Source organism: Excalfactoria chinensis, chromosome 2 (genome assembly GCF_039878825.1).
Source record: "Excalfactoria chinensis isolate bCotChi1 chromosome 2, bCotChi1.hap2, whole genome shotgun sequence".
In the NCBI taxonomy this organism is placed as follows: Eukaryota; Metazoa; Chordata; class Aves; order Galliformes; family Phasianidae; genus Excalfactoria; species Excalfactoria chinensis.
Window position 1 is genome coordinate 37,009,293 of NC_092826.1, and position 20,319 is coordinate 37,029,611.

A 20,319-nucleotide genomic window follows, 5' to 3' on the forward strand; every position below is an offset into this window, starting at 1 on the left:
GAAAAGTAATTCTTTATCAAACTGGGTGTACAGTCATAAAAGATCATTCACCATGCTTCAGAGAACTATGATGCAGAATGCACAGATCTGGAAAATGTAATTTACAGTATAATTAAAGCTTCAGTGACCAGAGCAACTTAACATACTGCCAAAATCAGTATTTTGGAAATACCAAGAAATGCACTGGAAACAGATCACAGTTCTGATGGATGCTGCAACTTAGAGTAGACTGATGTCCCTCTGTTGGAGGAGGAATGACTCCCAACAGAAAAATTATTCCCTAAAATTATGCCTCAAATGTAACAGAAGCAGAAAACCTTAGCTTAGAAGTAGATTCTTTCAACAAGCAGGAACAGTTATTGAGCAGAAGGGAAAACCCATCAAATTTAAATTCCTTTTCTTTCCACTCTCCATATTGTTCATTTGTGATTTTCCCATCTGTTTAGAAAATCTCTAAGCCACGAGAACAAATACAGGGCAGTTTACATGGAACTATCTCAACAGAACCTAGAACCCAGGGCTCCAATTGGAAACAAGAACCCTCCCCATTTAAATTACCTTCAGCAGAGGTCATATGCTACAATCATACAGAAATCTCTAAGGACTATAGTGTTATATCTTACCTGTGTTGCACTGGAGGTGAAGCAGTTTCTAAGATAACTTACTCAAACAGCAAGCAGAGGTAAATTAACCTAATCAAGTTGCATTATATTTATACAGTAATGCAAGCAACATGAAAATCGGGTTCTAGATGAGTAACACAATCTCAGGAGTATATAGAGGAATACACTTGGATTTACTCAACTTTTAGCAATTCTTTTCTCATGAGTTTTAGATTACTTTAAATTCATGACTTACTTCTAGGAAATCCAACTGCTATGCACTGTTCTTCCTATGCAACTGCTATTATTGATTATATGTCAAGATTGTTCCAATGAAGTTTTGTCTGCTTTCTAGAGCTGTATTCGGAGCAGCAAATCAGCAGTGAAGAAGCAGGAGGCATGGAGCATCAAGCAGAAAAATTTTTTTACTGCACTCTCTGCTCAGCCTTCCTGCAGAAGGGGAAGTTATGGTGGAAACAGAAACAGGAGAGAGGTCATCTCCACAAATACTGTGACAGTATCTTACATATGAAGATCATTTCTAAAGTGAAAGTGAAATGTATAAGATCATCTCACTAGGACTAGAAAATATATCTGCTCCAGTGGGTGCTATCATGATAACATCAGAAAGGCAGACACTGGCTTCACAACAAGCAGTGGTTTTCCTTTTCTCATCCAGTAATCCCTACACTGAGAAATAACTGTGCTGTAGACACAGGATACAGGAGAAAGAGAGTTCAAGAGGTTGTTGTGCCTCTTCCTAGCATTAGACCTCATGTGTTTGGTTTCTCCCCACTCACTTCTAACTGTCTCCCTAATCTTCTGCAGAATGATAATGAAAGACAGATAGTTTCTCTCAAATGTATTTGGCATGTGCTTCATCACATACCAAATACTTCCAAGAAGTTATATATGTGAAGATAGATATCACTGGAAAAGCCTCTGACCTCAGAAAGTGTCATTGCTGCCAAATGAACATCCACAGAAATATTTCTCATGGCAAATGAACACTGATTACACTTCCCTGTTTTGATATCAGATTTTCTGAACCAGGAAACTTTAACCAAGTCACTGGCAACTTAAATAAATTTATGGGAAAGGCCACCTTTAACTTCCCTTTTCCAGAGCTTACATATTTACACTTCAGACTCACAAACAAAAATAAAACAGGTCTGAAAAACTTCTTGTCACATCTGTCACTGAATCTCTGTCTGTTTATGCATGCATTATTTTCAACCTAAATAACATATTACAGATTTAACAAGTGCAGGAGGCAGGGTTCTAAGGAAATACTAGAACTAGAGAAACTATTCAAAAATTAGAAAATCCCTCAAAAATTTCATATTTCTGAAGCATCTCTCAGAATTGCAATTCTTTAATTTTTCTTTCAGAATTAGGACATCTGTAGTCTAAGTCACTTAAGTGAACCAATCAAATATGACTTGATGCTAATGTCTATCCATCTTCTCCTTCTTTCTTATCTGATTCAACAAAAGGTTCTCATGACATTCATGGGTAGGAACTGGAAGAATCCTATAGAGGAATTTACAACAGCAGATGCTTCCAAGAGTGGATATGCAATACAAGCAATAGCTAGGACTATCTTTCTATTTCAGTGCAAAGAACAAGCAAATAAACTTCTTTCTGTCTGCAAATCAACAGCAGTTTGTTAGAAGTAGAACATCAAGCAGATGCAAGTATTAAACATTCTGAGAGATGCATGTCTGCTCGAAGCAGTTTTGAATACATTTGCTGATTCAAATCTCACTATCATAAAAGTCCGGCACTCTCTTAGAAATGCTAAATGATCCTTTTATATACATATTTCTTTGAGTCCCTTCAGTTATCATTATTATCCAGTTTTGAGGAGAGCTGTTTTGCATGTTTTGCATGTCTCCAGCATCTGTGTCAAAACCATACTGTACCTTAAATATATCTTCACTGTTGGGATTAAACAGCTGGTGTTTCCCAGATCCCAAAATAATAGGGCCAGAAGCTTTGTTTTCTCCATAAGCATAAAGGGATACCGTTGCTGTTGTGCCAGCTGCTTCAAAATCCCCAGTGACTACAGTAATCTTCCAGTCTCCTTCTGTAAAGAGGAAAAGTAAAATAAAAATACATCTATAACTGCTACTGATATGAAGTTACTAAGATTACACAAAGAAATATTTTAGCCCAAGAACTATAACTAATGTACATCTAAAAAGTTATGAGGCTGGGAGTGACAATAGAAGGCTGGATAAATTCTGCATCATTCAAACTCAAATAAGGTGTGCAACCTTAGTGTGTTGCCAACCTCCTCAGTCTTTAAAGCTGGAAATACGAACACAGTCACAAACAAAGATTTCTAGCAGCACCCTGCCACAGAAAAAGCTCATGCTCCAGAATTTGGTTTATGACAAAAATATATAAACAAGAAATGCAAAAAGAAAACCTATCAAAGTAATCTATAGCATACAATTCCTTTTCATTTTATATACATGTCCCATCAAGAGCTCTGTTTTCTTGGACTGAGCCAAGACACTGAGACTGGCATGAAATAAATGATTTTGGAGAACATTCTGAAACGAGAGGAGGACTCTAAAAAATGATTTTATATAAAGCTTCCCTGATATTGAAATTTCTTCTTTGCCCCCAGACGATGTACATGAGTTATGCAAATATCTGAAAGGAGCTTAATATAAATCTACTTTTAAAAAGAATCATTCATTATTGGAAAATGCATCTCTGCATTTGAAAATCTGGGGCTGGATGATCTCCACACATTATTCGATTTCAGCTGTTGCTTGTCTGAAACAAGTTCCACTTAGTGACTTAAATTAATCCTATGCAAGGCAAACAACAAATGAAATATAAACCCACAGTCATTTTATAAAGAAATGCCACAATCTACACTGCAGTTTTATTAATAAGAAGATGTCTGGTAAAATCTGCATGAATTAAATCTGGTGTCTGACAAACATATTTATCTTGGGCAAACACCATTATCTGTTAGCAGTTTGCCTCACGAAGATTGAGCTGAAGCAACGAACTTTCATCTGTTTTCCAAATTTTTGAGGTGTGGCTCAACCCTCATCCTGAAAAGCGATGGAAAATTATTAGAAACTCATAAAGGAACTGAACCATCGAATTTCCACTGAAAGCTGTCAGTCTAGCATGTAACAAACTCTGTTCATTCTATGCCCATAGATAATTTACATCCTCATTACTTTCTCTACAGATCTGCTGTTTTAACAAAATAACCAGGATATAAGTACCACAATATAAGTACCAGGATGCCATTACCAGAATAGAAAGAGAGCAACATCAAATGGAAGGGTGGACAACCTCTATGCACAGGAGGTAGAAACAAAGATAGTAAAGTAGAAGTCTTCTTGCCCCTTCAAAGAGTGCACTTACCAGATAAGTCAATCTCAATTGCTTTCAAACACTGTAATATCAGTTTCTTAAAAATAAAGTCACTTTGGAACATGTTGCTGGAATATGAGACAACTCAATAGACACATGTTTATGACAAACATGTATGAAGAACAGATAGAGGGTAAGATATGACCCTCTACTCTTCCAGTCCAATGAAACATTCAATTTTCATTCAGAAACAAACATTAATTTTAAAGGATGCAAAATGAATACTGTTTTGGACCTGCTCACTTTTTAATTTGTTGCACCTCAAGTGTTTTTAATTGCCTTTTCTATTCTGTTAGCATCTCCAAGTTTCTTATATTGATAAATGCAGTGAAATAACTAGAAAGTTCTACAGCCTGAAAAACAACCCTGTTTTGGAGGAAAGAAAAAAAAAAAAAAAAAAAAAAAAAAAAAAAAAAAAAGAATAAAATTACAGACCGCTCACTCCTCCAATAATCACCATCTTCTCTTTCAGTCACCTTCCTGGTGTTCCATAATTCAGGAAGTGCCCCATACACCCAAATACAAGGCTATTTGGTGCATACAGTTTTGGCTAACCAACCGAGACTGAGGACATTTGCAACAAATACACCTTCTGTTTCTATAAAACAGGTCTGTTTTAACAGTGCATAAGTTTTATGAATGACAAAGCTGCAGAAGTCTTCTGGACCAGACAAAGACATTTCTCACAGTGAGTCAGGATAGGAGTGCTGTGATGAAAATGCCTGTTGCAATTCCAAGCCCATCTCCACTGGAGAGAAGCCAATTGAATAGATATTTATTTTATTCCATTTTATTATCGCCTTTTATTAGTTTTACCGGGCCTGTTTTTGCCTGTTACAGATTTTAACATGCATACATCATAGAAGAAAAACTTAAATGACACAAATCAGAGACCTGTAAATTCAGGAAGCACTAAATAGACTCATTTAACTGTGTACAGGCAGATCTGTAGGTGCAGACCTTGCAGAAGTGAGACAAGCAAAACATGTAAGACAAAGGCTGATGAAGAGGTTAAAATGAACGCCTTCTGAAAGAGGCATAGAAAGGAACAAGGGCTAAGATACTTTTCATTCAAAGAAAAAGTTTGTTAAGAAGAATAGAATTTGAATACAATTTGTAAAATAATTCATTACAGGCTTTGTAGTTGAATGACTTTCCATGGGGCTGCTATTTAAAACAAATTATTTGGTCTCTTCAAATATCTTTATTGATATGATTAATTATGAATAAACATATTCAAACTTTCTTCTGACAGCTTCTAAATTGTTGCTCAACCTACAAGATTTCTCACAGGTGAGAAAATGTTATGAGTTATTAAGATTCGTCATTTAATCTGCACTGGTTGCAAGGACAGAAAAGTCAAGCTGACCAAATAAGAAATCCCTAGCAAAAATCAAAAAATCTAAACTCAGTTGTGAGTACAAACCTATGTATCATCTGGGAGAAAAAAAATTAAAAAATTTCAAATTTTAAATAAAAGAGCAGAAATTAAGACAGATAACAAATAAGTGCTTAAAAGAAATGAAATTACAAATGAACAGAAAATCACCATCATTGGAAAGAAAAATGACAAGGAAAAGAAAAACAAAGTGATGTATCATTTAAATTAAAATATGAAGTTCAGTTTACCAAAATATTTAAATAGAGAACTGTAATTAAGGTCTTAAAAGAAACAGCAAGAAACACATAAAGCAGTTAGTTCTGAAATAGAAATACTCAACATTAAAGCCAGAAGATTAAAGTATTTACCATTAGCTTCTTCTTGCTTTTTCAGCTGTTGAGTTGTTCGAGATCCTGACCAAAAAAAAAAAAAAAAAAAAAAAAAAAAAAAAAAAAAAGTAGTTGATAAAGGGCCTATCCTTCAACCTTAAATAAAAGGTTAGAAAGAAGAAAAGAAACGGACATACGGACATTCTGTGATTCTAACCTTCGTGCCAATATGAGAGAATTTTCCATCTCAGTCATTCCCTTATTACATCCTCAAGTAATACTTATACCCATCATGCAATGCAATTACAAACCGTACTCTTTTAGAAATGCCAAAATGAAGCAGCAATATGGTTAACCCTGATATATGATGTATAAACTCAGCCTAAATTTCTTCAGAGGAAAAACAGTACAATTTATTGATCACGCTTCCATGGAATACTGTTAAAACTTACCCTGAGGGTACAGCTCAATTTCTGAATGAATTACACCTTGAGACATAAATGGAAGCCACCTGAAAATAAGAGAAAAAAAAAGAAAAAAAGCAAGTAGGAATAAGATTTTCCTCTTCTACAAGACAATATAATTGAATTATCAGCATCTTACTTTCATAATAAATATATATATGACAGCAAATACAAAACCACTAGTATTTTCTTTTACAGATGTTAAAGTAGAAATTAAGTTTTTGACTCAACAACTGAAATTATACTTCTGCAAATATAAGAGCTGTATAAGAATAAAATATACCCATGTGACACAACCATATTTATTTTTAAAGATAAAAAGGGACAGAAAAACATTTCAGTTCTGCAAACTAAGTGCCGCTTATAACTTGTGTGTATCTATCACACTATTTCTTAAGTTCAAAACTTGTTCTTAAAAACAGATGGAATCAAATTTCGTGCTTCCTTGTTCTCCCTACCAGCTGAGGACTGATAGATGAGTCTGAAGTATGGATGAAGGTAAATGTTATCTAGGCTTCTTAGCTGTGTTACACCAGGTTATGATTACTTTGAAAACTTTCTATTCGGAATGTGTTATGAACTCTTGCAGTTTCCTCCTGCTTCATAATCAAAGAAACAAGCAAAAAATCTTCCTTTTTCTACAGAACAAAAATATATTCATTAAGCTTCTGGGCTTGCTAGGTTTTATTTCCTTTTATTTGGTCCACTCCCAAGGGCTCTCCAGGGATGTCCTAAATTATCGAGTCTTCTATGAAGCCTGTCTGCAATCCAGCATAACCGCATAACCTGAAGAGAATGAGTGTAGAGAGGCCAAGAGGAAATGGAGCTGTCCCCAGCATGAGGAAGAGCAGCATAATTCATTCCACGGTTGGAGGCTCACAGCCACAAGAATGTCAGTAGATGATAAAGAAGATACAAAGCTGTGTATGTATTGTCCCTCATTTCCCTAAACAGCAACAAAATGCCATTCAGCACATACTCGTCCATCCCTTCTGCAGAAGCTCCCCTTACCTAGCTCTTAGGCCCTGTGCAGTTATGTTGCTTATCAGGTGATCTACGCACATCAAAGGTGCAAACCAAAATTTGCCTTTTCAAGAGATGCTGAGAAGTGGCTCAGTCACAAGTGCAAAATTTCTGAAGCCTTGTCTATCCCCAGACAGTGTCAGACTTCTGCCCCTGGATGCTCCTCCTGCCCTTTCCCACTGCCCCTACCTGACAAGTTTGCACCAACTAACAGCATGAAACTGACACAGGAACAAAGAGATGTCTGCCACTGCAGGAACAGACTCAAAAAAAAAAATAATAATAATAATAATAACCAGAGGCAGCTGTGACACCCTCAGGAAAGGGATCAGTGCAATGCTTGGCCAATATTCCAGCAATTTTATTTCCAGGGGAAAAAAAGGAAAAAGAAAAAGAATCCTTAGAACAGAGTGGAATTATCACTATTTCTAAAGGCTTCTTTTGCTAACGAATAAAATTCAAAATAAACTTTAAATAAATCCTATTATGTTTATTGCTTTTCGGTTGCTTTCTGTACATATTTATTAATTTCCTCCTTTCTAGCGTCTGCAAAAGAAACTTCTCAGATTAAAACTGCTTGTTAATTAAAACTGTACAAAAATATTTCTCTGTACTATTGTATCACAACTAATACTTTTGGTGCTAAGAAATCCTGGATGATGGAAACAGGCACACATAGCTTAAATCACATAACTATTTGATGGAATTCTGTAATTCTTTCAGGTTCCTTATTTTTGACTTGAAAATGGGTCAATCTGTGTAAGTAGTCACTAAGAAATAATTTTGTCTTACTAGATGACAGCTTATCAATACCACTCCTACTAAAACCTGAGCACAGATATGATGCATCAGGGAGATTTCCAAAACACAAAGCTGTTCCCCTCCTTGAACAGAGCACAGTATTTCAGTTTTACAATTGGGCCCCACTGCTTTATTTTAATCCTTTTTCAGAGGCAGAGCTTCCTCATTGGAAAGCTGTGAATGAAATTTTTTCTCTCTCTGCCACTGAATAATTTTTACTGATCAACATCTAGCATGGTAATTACTGCAGAATTAATATAGCAAAGTGCCTTGGCATGCATTGTTCCTAGGCCATGCTACCCACACAAGGACAGATGTTACACTGAGCTGAGAATGAATGCTACTTCTGGATTTCAATTCTCTTTTCTTTCCTATTTAGAAATATATTTTAGTTTAAAATGCGTTCTGAATATGTAACACACACTTATAGCACTGATTCTTGTATGATGAGGTACACTATATAATCTAGTAATTACATCACACTGTAATAATTTAATTTTATGAACTCAAGCAGTTTACTCTGAAGCATTTTATGGATTTGTAAAACCACAAATTAGTCCAAATCTGTCTTTTCCTGGAGAAAGAAAAAATATCATAGCCAGTATTTCCAATTGGCAAAATATTGTTATTAAAAATGATTGACATTCTCAGGAATCTATCCTATACTTAAGACAATTCTTGTAAAAATTACCTTTCACAATTGAAAACATATTCTGAGTGGTTCTCATCTTCTCTGACAATGACTTTATCGCAGTACCAATACTGAGACTTCGAATTAGCCTCGCAGCGCAACAGCACCTTCTGCAGCTTTCCAAGAGATACAGCTTTCAGTTCAAAAGCATTGACCTAGGGGACAGAGGAGAAGAGAGCACTCCATAATTTGCCAACATTAAAACAACCTGTAGCCTTATCCTACTCTTACAATGGCTCCATGGTTTTACATGCAGCTGGACTGCATCAAGGGGGTTGTATTGAAAAGGTAACTGTTTTTTGGTTATCTATGAAACCAAATGAGAAAATACAACTAAAAATCAGAATACAATAGTAATTCCAAATAAACTGTGGGGATTTTTTATCCACCATCCAGAATACAGCCCACAGCTCTGCACTATTATCACAGTACATCACAGCTTACAACAATTCTTGAGGTAAGAACCACTTCAGGCAATTATTTCCCTTGGTAATGCTTATTTAAAATACAAACATTTTCATCCTTTGCTCTTTCTGGTCTCATCTCTGCAATTTACATTCTATTTTGCTCAAAGAAACTGAAATGTGATATACCACTTTGCTCTTGTTAATCCCTTAGACATGTGCTTACAGTTGACAAAGGTTGTTATAATAAGAGCATGAAGCTGAGCAGGTGAAAGGTTCTGGTTGGTAATTTCTGTCACAATAAGCAGCATATGGCTTTGTCTCTCAAAATGCAACTGTCCAAATCACGCTTCTCAGTAAAAGGAAAATGAAGGAATGAACTACATCAGAAAATTCATATTGGTGAAGTTCTTAGTCCTTGGCAGATGGCAGAATTAAGACTGCGCATCTTCACTTCTCCCTTGTGTATCTGTAATATATGATCACAAGCCATACTTTCTGAAGGATCCCTGCCTCAAATTGTACAAAGGCAGAGCTGCAGCTTTTCAATACTTCTTTTTATCTTCATTATCTTTATGGCTCTATGCATTATTTACAGCAATCACCAAAGAGTCCACTGAAGCAGAACTGATTTCCCTAGTGACTTACTTATAGTACCTAGGTGTTTTCTGCTAACACTGGCATCTATTTTTTCCATAAAACATCTGTGTAATATTTTGTTTTACCTACAGAGTAAAAACATAGACATTATTGCCAAAAGCTGTCAAATATTCAAATGAGTTTGGACACTCAACTGAGAAACAGAGGGGTTAATTTATCAGCACATTTAGCATTTCAAAGAGCCTGCTATGTACAGGGCAGAATGCTCTTTAAACTCCATTGTAGTTGTAGCTGCACTGAAAATTTTAACTGGTTGTGCAACAAAGCAGGCACATACAGGAAGTGGGCATTTAGGAAAGGTTAACTTTATTCTCTATGATACCGGGCAATTACCTGTGGTAGGGATTAAAACATGTTGTTCAAGTCAGCATTGTGTTCATTTTGACACAAAACGATATACCTCAGGCCCTGCTCTACCTCCCCTCCTTTAATCTACACCCATTTATATAATATGAAGCACTTTGAACAGCCCCTTCAGTCCCATGTATATAAAACATGGGGAATTTACTATCAAATCAGCTAGAATAATCCCTAGACAACTCCACTTAAATTCTGAACTTCAGTGTGGATAAAACATGTTAGTAATGATATTTAAAAAAAAAATAAATAAATAAATAAAAAAAAAAAATCTAAAACAGTATAAATATCTCTGAAGTTTTCTGACAAGCTATTGCTGTGCTTAACATTTTATATACTGCTTTGCTCTCCTGTAAGTGTTCCCCTAAGAGCTTGATACCATGAGTTAGACATTCAAGTGAAGAACCAAACTTCTTTCTTAGGAATCCAACAGAAGTCTAGTGACAGAGCTAAGATTAAACTCAGAAGTTCCTCACATTCAAACATACTCTGCTACAGAAATTCGGACAACAGGTATTTCACTTATGGAGGAGGTCAGCTGCAACTGAAAGATGAAATGACTTCAAATCCACCTTGAATTAATCTCAGTGTTATACTATTATGAGCTAAAAGAAATAGCCACCAGATCTACTAAGATCTGAAATCATGGAGTGATTTCTGCATGTTCATTTGTTTCTAGCTGTATCTCACTATACCTTGATAGAATATGTTTTGTGTTCACAGGCTCTTCTCATCAGCTGGAATTCATCATTTAATTTTTCTTCCCCTTTGCCTGACTGTGTTTTTATTCATTCTAATCACTCCTGGATTTGTAAAATTGATTTTGCTTAGCTATTAGGTCTTATTTTGCTAAACCTTTGTGATCTGACACTGATGGCAGTATTAAAGAGGCGTCTGGATTAGTAGCTACAAGATATAGGTTTAGTGGCTTGTGGTAGCCACTTGTCATGATGTGAGAACTGTTGGACTTGGTGATCTAGGTCCTTTCCAACCTTGTGATAATATGTTTCAGTGATCTTTTCTTTATTAGGAACCATTTAAGATTAATAAGACTGACTTAATTATATGTATATAGCTGAAAAAATTGTTTCAGACTTACCCGTCCTTTCAAAAATTTCACTGGGATACCAGACTTCTGCAGAAGTCTTAGACCAGAGTCTCCTCTTTCTCCATAGATACATAGATAAACTGCAGAATCTGTGCCAGCTTGCTCCAAGTCACCCGTGTAGACATAAACATGATATAAAATAACTTCAAAAATAACCAAAAGAAAAATACATTAGGTCCCTTCCAACCCCTACAATTCTGTGATTCTGTGTGTTTCTGTGATTCCAACTTAATGGAAACAATACTGGTAAGTATGTTTTGTAATTACTTTACTGGAATATATTTTCCATAACTCAATCTATTTGTTTCCAAGGTTGCTAAGACCACATTTATGGACATGTAGCATATGTAATATAATTCGGATGACAGTAATACCGAAAAACAAGTAACCAATACATACATAACTGTGTAACTGTGATGTACACACGTACTTGGATAAATAGGTTTTCCAGCTTCCACTAATGGAAGTTCACACACAAGATCTCTATCATTATCACTCTTTGACAACGTGTATGCTGGAAAATTCAGTGTTTTCTTACTCATCAGGTGTTGCAGTGTCACCTAGGGAAGAAATAGATTAACTATGACTCAGTTCACTCTTTCCAGTGTTTTGCTTCTCCACTGCAAAATGTATCTTTTGATATATTTTTTTCTATCTCAGAAAAGAAATTAAAACACGATCAGTAAATACGACATGCAAAATTGCAGTATGAAAATATTTTTTATTTTAGCTATCACTTTGCTACTTTACTTATCACTAGGGAGGATCTGGATTCATATCTGTCATATCTCAAATGAAATTGCCAGGTTATATTCTTTGGCTTTAAAGTCAACTTATTATTGGAGCAAAGAAAGCTGTAAATAAAACTTTAAAATTGTAATTACATTTTTTTTGGCCATACGGAATGTCAGTTATTGTAATTTCTATCAGTGAGCCCCCTTTACGTGTAACACTGTCTTGAGTATTTCTAATAGCAAGTTTAAGGCACGCAAAAAGATTAGCGCCTTCATATTAAAATGAAAATGGAAGTCATCACCTATTCTCTCTTTAGAGAGGTGCAGAAAGATATGTTGAAATATTATATCAATTCACATTGTATTTGGCTTTTACAGTAGAACAGGGGGAAAAAAAATCAGAGTACCAGCCCCCTCTGTATTCCTGGGAAGAATTTAAATTATCCAGTTATTATCCACAGTACATTGTAATAGCTGTCTTACTTAGCTCCTATAACTAAAGCAGTTTTTCTTTTCCTTTTATGGGAGAGTAGTTTCCGTTGTTATTAGTGGTGCTGCAGTTTTCCATTGGCCTTCATGAGCAAAAGGAAATCAGTAGCAGAAAACTGACTCTGCAGTTCTCTTTTTAATGTGGATATAACATACATAAGCTTTCTGAACAGTTATGAAAATAAGTACTCACATTCACATTACAATACTTAAGAAAACAGGATAATGTATACCTTTCTCTCATTTTTCCAATAAAATATTCAGTAAAAGAAACACTTCTTTTAATCCAAAGCATGTACTTAGTCTAACAAGAAATATTTCTGCAGCAGATTCGTTATCTCTAATGTTTTTTGGCAGAGCTCCCCCTGCTGACTTGTAACAATAGCGAATATTAACTGCATGGTCAGATAACACAGTTTTCCATGCAATTTATTTCATCTTGCCTAAATAATGCCAGCATTACCCTATGAAATTTAAACCAAGACGTTAAATAAATATGCTGTAACCACCAGGATGGAAATTAAGATTCCTGCAATCTTTTCAGCAACTGAAATATTTACACTTAGTTTTGGTATGGTTAATAGCTTTTGATGAACGTCAGACTCCTATTACTGTGTAATACTGGCTTTCTTTATCAGTCCTTTTTAGTATTATTTATTTATTTATTTATTTAAGATTAATGAAAAGCCAAAGAATAAGATTAGGTCTTTTACAGACTCAAAATAAGAAACAGGAGACCAATATTTATCCATAATTATGAAAGACATCCTGCATGGAGGTCAGCGTTTTCAAGAATTAGTTTTAATTTAATCTGACAAATGTTCCTATCACGGGAACAGGAGAGCAAGAATAGAAGCAGAAAAGAAGAAATAATTCTGAATTTAAAAAGGGCAGTTTCTTTTTCTTTGAAAATAATTATGAATTACATTTGCACCAATCATAAAAAGTCTATACTTAAACTTTGGTCACTCTTTGCATACACTTGTCCTGAAATAACTGTTGCTCCATCATTGTCAGTTTTTCACAGTTGAATTTATAGCTGTGAAGCAGGTATAGATGCAAACATCTAAGAGTACAGGTGAACGTCCAGAAAGTAAAACTGCACAAGCCACCTATACACTAAAATTGGAATACACTAAATGAATAATTGCAAACAATGTTCAGAAGTTCATTTTGAGAGACTTTGTCAGTGCTTCTGTCATCTCTCAAGCAACAAAGCCAAAGCAATAAAAAGGTACCACAAAAAGCATTTCTTTTTATTCATGAAGCTGCAGCTTCATGAAAAGATGGGCTTTTGGTCCACACAAAAAAAATAATGAAGCAGAAAAGAATTTATCATAAAAAAATCTCACCCTTTCCAAGTTCCACTCTGACTGCTTATTCAGTAATTCACCAAGTTCGATTCTTATCTTGTAGATATTCCCAATGCTTTTTAACTTAACCTGAATTAAAACCAAAACAACACCATATAACTACAGACAAAACTGTATGTAGCATACATTAAATTTGTGCAATAGAGGCTGCATACTGGTTAAGAAAGGACATACCTTGCTGTATAACAGTGTCCAATTAATGACCAAAAGATATTTCAATTTCATACACATGGAAGAAGCAGCAACCTAATGGCTAGCATAGGCCTATGTATTTTATGCCTGAAACTGCATACTGAACAACACCCACTGCTCTCGTGTTTTCTACTTTTTCTAGTGGATTTCTCTTTAGCCTTTCTGATTAATGCCTGTTTGATTATTTCAAGTATAATACAAAACATAAATGTACAAGACGACTTGGATGGGTAAGGCAGGAGAGGAAAGGCCATGTATGAATGGCTTTCATCTCTCCAGATAATTTTTGAACTTTTCCTAGTCATGCATACTGCTAATAAAGTGAAAGGTTAAAGAAAAGTAAATCCAAACTGCCTGACTATCACAGGCTTTTGCCAGCTGTTTTGCTCCATGAACAATGAGAGCAAATGGTCAGAGCTATGATCAAATGTATTTATTTAAAAATAAAGTTTAATACATTCTGATGTAGAAAGCAGTGAAAACATACTAAGGCCAAAGAGACAAAAGGTAAACAGAAGATGTACTTTTAAAAGTCTTGTAATCCTTTCCTCATTTCAAGACTTACCTTGCTAAACAAGTACAGGATAAAGCTTAAAGGATAAAAAAAGAGGGAAGGAAAGAAAAAAAAACTCTTACTCAAAGAGTTTCTTTGCCTACTTCACACTCAAGATTGAAAAGCACTTTGGTGACATTTGTTGTTTTATGTCTGAAAGCAACACCTTCAGCATGATGTAAAAGGGTCATAGTAGTAGCCCCAGATGCTAACAGGTCCTCCATGCTCACAATATCATTATACAGAGCAGAGCTATAATGGGTGCTATAATGGGCAATATCTATTTTAGAGAAAAGAAACCAGTCCATCTCTTAAGAACATACAGATTAACACTGCAAACATGTCATTACCCAGTGCTACTTATGAATTATTCACTAATTAAGAGAACAGGATTCCCTGTGGATCAGAATATATAGACAACGTGCTTAACCAAGTGCAATGCTCAGTTATTTATCTTCCTGTCTATCTCTCATTCATTAGGATTATTATTAATATTGTTGACATATTGATTTGTGCCAAGACTGCGCTGGAAGAATTGATGAGTACAGAAAAAAAAAAAAATTACACAAAATGTGGAAAGTATAACTTCTGCTTCAGTTATATGAAGACAGCAACGTGTCACACGCATCTCAGACAGAAAGATTTCAGCAAAACAGAAATATTAGCTCCTTCAAAAATATCCTCTCAGTCCATCTGGAAATAATCTTGCCACAGTGAAGGTGGGATTTTTCTTAAATAATATAGTGAAACATTGTGTTTTAATGATATGATAGCATTTCACTTATTGGTGTCTTACCAATAAAACTTCTGGTATTACGGGTGTTTATAATATGATGGCTTAAAAATGTCTCAGTTATCAACTTTAACTGAACAAGTTATACAATAATCACTTTAAAGTATACTGTGAACACTGTGCACAAGAGCATTTCATTACTAAAGATACGTGAAATATATGTGAGCCTTGCATTATACATGATTTGTTTAGGAGCAGAGAGTTCCTAAAGCTAGTTTCAAATCAATGGTCTTAGAGAAATAAATGTCTGAGAGAGGAAGGTGAAAGAAAGAATGGCTCCTCCACTGCTAACTATTTGCACTAAGCTGATTTAATGCAGAATACACAGAGATTAGAGAGATTTGTTTTATGTGTAAATAGAAGGGAAAAATATTTTTTCTTTTCACATGACAGGATAATCTTTGGAAAGAAACAGTAAAATAATGTTCTTAGACTCCATTAGCTACCTGAAATTCATCCTCTTGCCTTGGAAGGAACAGCTGCTTTCTGTTCTCCTTGCCAAGAGTTATTGGTCCGGCTGCTCCTCCATCTCCGTATATCCAGAGAGTCACATTTGCTCGAGCTCCTGCACTTCCTGTCAGCACCGACACTTTCCATTCATCAGATGAAGGAAGGGGATACTCACCACCTTGGGGATTTCTCATTTCCTCTGTGAAATACAGAACATTAAGTGAGAGAGAAAAATTGACACGAAACTGCCAGTCACTGTTGTGACATCAGCACACAACCTCAATAATTCTCAATGATCTCGTATAGGTCCCTTTCAACCCCTGAAATTATGTGATTATGTGATAAGGAGACCATAAAGAAGAGGAAATTGCATTTTTTCAGTGACAAATGAGGAAAATGCCTTGTTTGGATTAGCTACAACAAACCCTTCCCCAACCATACTTAAGCACATAGTGCCAGTGTTTAGGCTAAGGGAGGTTCTGCATGAATAAGACAACAGCAGTGCAGTACTGCTTTATGAGAGAGAAAAAAAAAAAAAATAAAAAAATAAAATAAAATAAAATAAAATAAAATAAAATAAAATAAAATAAAATAAAATAAAATAAAATAAAATAAAATAAAATAAAATAAAATAAAATAAAATAAAATAAAATGTGTTTGCAAGCATCAGATGTCTGAAGCACTACTTCTTCAGTAATGGCACAAGCATAAATTCACCTCTACACACATTAACTGGAAAGAACCCTTAAGGATCATTGGGTTCAACTCCTCTGCAATGACCAAAGACACCTACGGCTACAACAAGTTGCTCAGGGCCCCATCCAGCCTGACTTTGAGTGTCTCTAGGGACAGGGCGTTTACCACATCTCTGGGCAGCCTGTTCCAGTGCCTCACCAGCCTTACTGTAAAATAAAACTTCTTATACCTAGTCTAAATGACATTTCATTTTGAAAGCATTTATCTTGTCAGAACAGTCCCTACTAAAGAGGCTGTCCCATTCCTTCTTATAACCCTCCTTTAGATACTGAAAGGCCTCTCTCAAGTCTTCCTAGAGCCTTCCCTTCTACAGGCTGAAAGCCTCAGCTCTTTCAGCCTTTTGTAACCCACAGGTCATTTCTCATCCATTAAGTTGCATCCAATGAATCAAGCTTTCAGAGGCCACAGGCTCCAGATGCATAAAATCACTTAAAATATTGCTGAATTCTTAAATTGACACTAATACTGATTTGTTAAAGAAATCCCAGTCTATGACTACACATTCTTCTGCTGCTACATCACTTATCTTATTCTCAGATTCCTTAGGTTTTTTATTTGTTTAATCAAAATATTGCACTGTGTTTAGCTGGGTTAGAATATTTACTTTCACTTGTTAAACTATCTCAAGAACAAAAACAAAACAACAACAACAACAACAAAAACTATCTACATATATAGAAATGATGCAAAAGCAGTTACTACCAGCATACCAATGCTCAGTCCCAGAGCAAGGAACAGCTTGAAAAAATCCTCCCCAGATTTTATCATTCAGCATGACATTGGACAATCTCTTTGGTTAGTTCAGGTAAGCTGCCCTGGCTAATATCCCTCACAAGCTCTTACCCATCCCCAGCCTACTCACTGATGGGGCAAACAGAGAAACAGAGGAGGCCTCAATGCAGTACAGACAATAAGCAGAATATATAAAACATCACTGTGTTATCAAAACTGATAACACTAATCTGAAACACAGCACCAAACTGGCTGCTGTGAAGAAAATTAATATCACCCTAGCCAAACTCAATACAAATACGTAAAATAAATAAATAAATAAAGTGTCTATGACAAATTTGTAAAACTCAGTGATCTGTACCTTATCATCAATGGAATAAAAGTGGGAATGCAATGATAAAACTTGGCATGGATCCCTGGGACTTGCTTCTTACAAAACTTTTGTGACCAATGAATTCTACATCCTCATGGAATGTGTCTTTCACTAACAAAACAGCTGCTTTGATCCAAAAACATTTTTTTGACAAAGTGACTTCTCAGCATTCTTAGAGCAACACTATTTTCTGTCACTAGAACTACTTAGTTCCTCACCTGCAACAAAACAGACTTACTTAAGCTATATGACACCACATCCTACTTGTTTGGGTGATATTGTGACTCACAAGCACTCCCTAGCAAACACATTAAAAGATCCAAGGAGTGCACAGGTTTTAAGAAGCATAAGGAATCCCATGCTGCTCTTTATAGTTAGTACAAAAATTCCTTTCTTGCACTGTTGCTGCCCAAAACACCTACTGCAAGCACGAAGTACTTTTTCAGTTTAATTACTTATTAAGTTACTTAGTGGATTGTGAAAGAGTGGGATAGGCTATCCAGAGAAGCTGTGGGCGCCTCATCCCTGGATGTTCAAAATCAGGTTGGATAGGGCCCTGAGCAGCCTAAGCTGGTAGGGGGCAGCCCAGTCCACATCATGGGGTTGCAACAGAGTGGACATTAACAATCCTTCCAAACCATTCTATGATTCTATGTTTCTAGTCTTCTATGACTAATTAATCCCAAACCAATTATTACTTGTGAAAATAACAATGAAAAGATATATATTGTCTAGTAGATGTAGTAGATGGCTAGTCTGTTCTGAGATCAAATACTAAGTCTACTGCTGGTTAGTATACTAACTCCAAACATCACCCTTTTTGAAATATTAAGTCTGTTTAAAAAAGACAAATTAGCATTTAATAAATATCTATTAAAAATAAAAATTTGAATATCAAAGATCAGATAACTTTTAAAGTAATCTAAGTGAAAAGTTCTTACTCGATTTTAATATTTTCTTTGAAAGGCAAGGTAACTGATATTTCTGTTCCCTTTGCATAAGCAGAGTCCAGACATATGAATGTCAGAAATACTTCAAATAGCCAATAGAATTTACCTAACCAATTTTATGGAGATATTGCTTCTATACAGGAGTCATTTGTACCCAATCCAAGTAATATGCTACTTCTTTGAAAACAGGTTTGATGGTTTAAATGCTGTTGCCATGGCTTTTAAACACAACATATCACTCTTCTTGCTGATTACCCACAACATTTTGGGAAGACTTTGACACAATAATATAACATGAGGTCTGATAGATTTGAAGCAAAAAGTGAACATTTTAAGCTAAGAATGGAAACATTGCCAGAAACAAATAACAGTAATCAATAATAATCCATACCTATACTTTGAATTCAAGGAAAATGTCTTGTTCCAATTGAGTTTATTTTAAAGTCTTACCCAATATTTTACCCCTATGAGTGATTATCCCATTGGCATCTGCTTCACTTTGATAAACTTGTCAGGAACACTTTGAAATTGCAATCTGAATATAAATTAATTATTCTCACCTGCCTAGCTACAGAAAACCAAACTAGAATTCAACACATTGAAACCTTACTCTTTCCCCTACTGAATTATAAAGCAGAAAATGTCAGAGAAATTATTCCATGACTTCCCAAAAGCTTTGGACTGGGCTCTTGGTGATATCAACCTTTTAAATTCCATAGATGATTACATATTCAAAAAACACCAATGTGGAATAGTAACATGCAAATGTGGATAAGTAACTGCAAATATGCACGGCAGGCAGGCATACTTTAATGTTGTACTAAAACTTATTTGTTGATTGTTTCTTACCTGAGGGTGGAAAAACCAAAGGTCTTTGAGATGTTTGCCACAGGGCTTTTGCTGGTGGGAGTTCAGATACTCCAAAGTCTTTCTTCTCTTGATTGGTTTCTGTAGGAGTTCCCGTGAGATTTTCCCAGCCAACTGAAACAATCAAATGCAAATTTGTGTAATTTCTGTCTCTGGCTACAAATCATTTGCTTCATGTTTCCTTTTTTTTTTTTTTTTTTTTTTTTTTTTTTTTTTTTTTTTTTTTAATGGTTTTGTTGATTTTTTGGGTTTTTTTCTGTCTCAGAAGCTTGACAGACACTAATACTAGACCTACTGATAATTCAGCACAACAGATCCCAAAAATCTATTTCTGTGTATCACACAGCCACTAGTAATAGGCTTTTGCTGTTAGCAACATCTCACAAAAAAAACAGAGAATAAATATGATGTACCAATAAATATCCATTAAGTGCTTTGAAAATATAAGTAGCAGTCTAACATCGAGGCATGAATGAAATGACCTGCTCAAATGTGGTTTTCCACAAGATCAGTTTCTTCACAGTATTTCCTTTCTTAACAGTAGGAATGCTGAAATGAAAACTGCCAGAGGCTATTTCTGGTAATATAAAATAGTGAGCAAACAAGTCCTTCTTGCTTTAATAGAAAACATTAACTACTGTTCTCTTCCTTTTATGAGTAACAAGAATTCAGGAGAACTCCAGCCTGTACTTTAACAGCATCATTAAGCCCTGATTTTTGAGAATTTCCATTGAAAACCCTGCTCTTCCAAAAGGTAGCAAAGAAAAAACCTTTCCCTTAGTCTACAATGACACAGAGACTGCAATATTCTCAACACCTTGCCGCAAGT

At 35.3% G+C, this 20,319-nt stretch overlaps 1 protein-coding gene across 1 annotated transcript in view; it reads right to left on the minus strand.

Moving 5' to 3' along the window:
• Positions 1 to 20,319, minus strand: part of RP1 (RP1 axonemal microtubule associated) — a 208,576-nt gene that overhangs the window by 105,269 nt on the left and 82,988 nt on the right. Inside the window, exons 19-26 of the mRNA XM_072328072.1 lie at positions 19,473 to 19,604; positions 15,809 to 16,011; positions 13,804 to 13,893; positions 11,659 to 11,788; positions 11,220 to 11,371; positions 8,700 to 8,854; positions 6,173 to 6,231; positions 2,528 to 2,691 (exon numbers count right to left, since the gene is read on the minus strand). Coding sequence (XP_072184173.1) covers positions 2,528 to 2,691; positions 6,173 to 6,231; positions 8,700 to 8,854; positions 11,220 to 11,371; positions 11,659 to 11,788; positions 13,804 to 13,893; positions 15,809 to 16,011; positions 19,473 to 19,604 — 1,085 coding nt within the window. The remainder of the gene's footprint in view (positions 1 to 2,527; positions 2,692 to 6,172; positions 6,232 to 8,699; positions 8,855 to 11,219; positions 11,372 to 11,658; positions 11,789 to 13,803; positions 13,894 to 15,808; positions 16,012 to 19,472; positions 19,605 to 20,319) is intronic.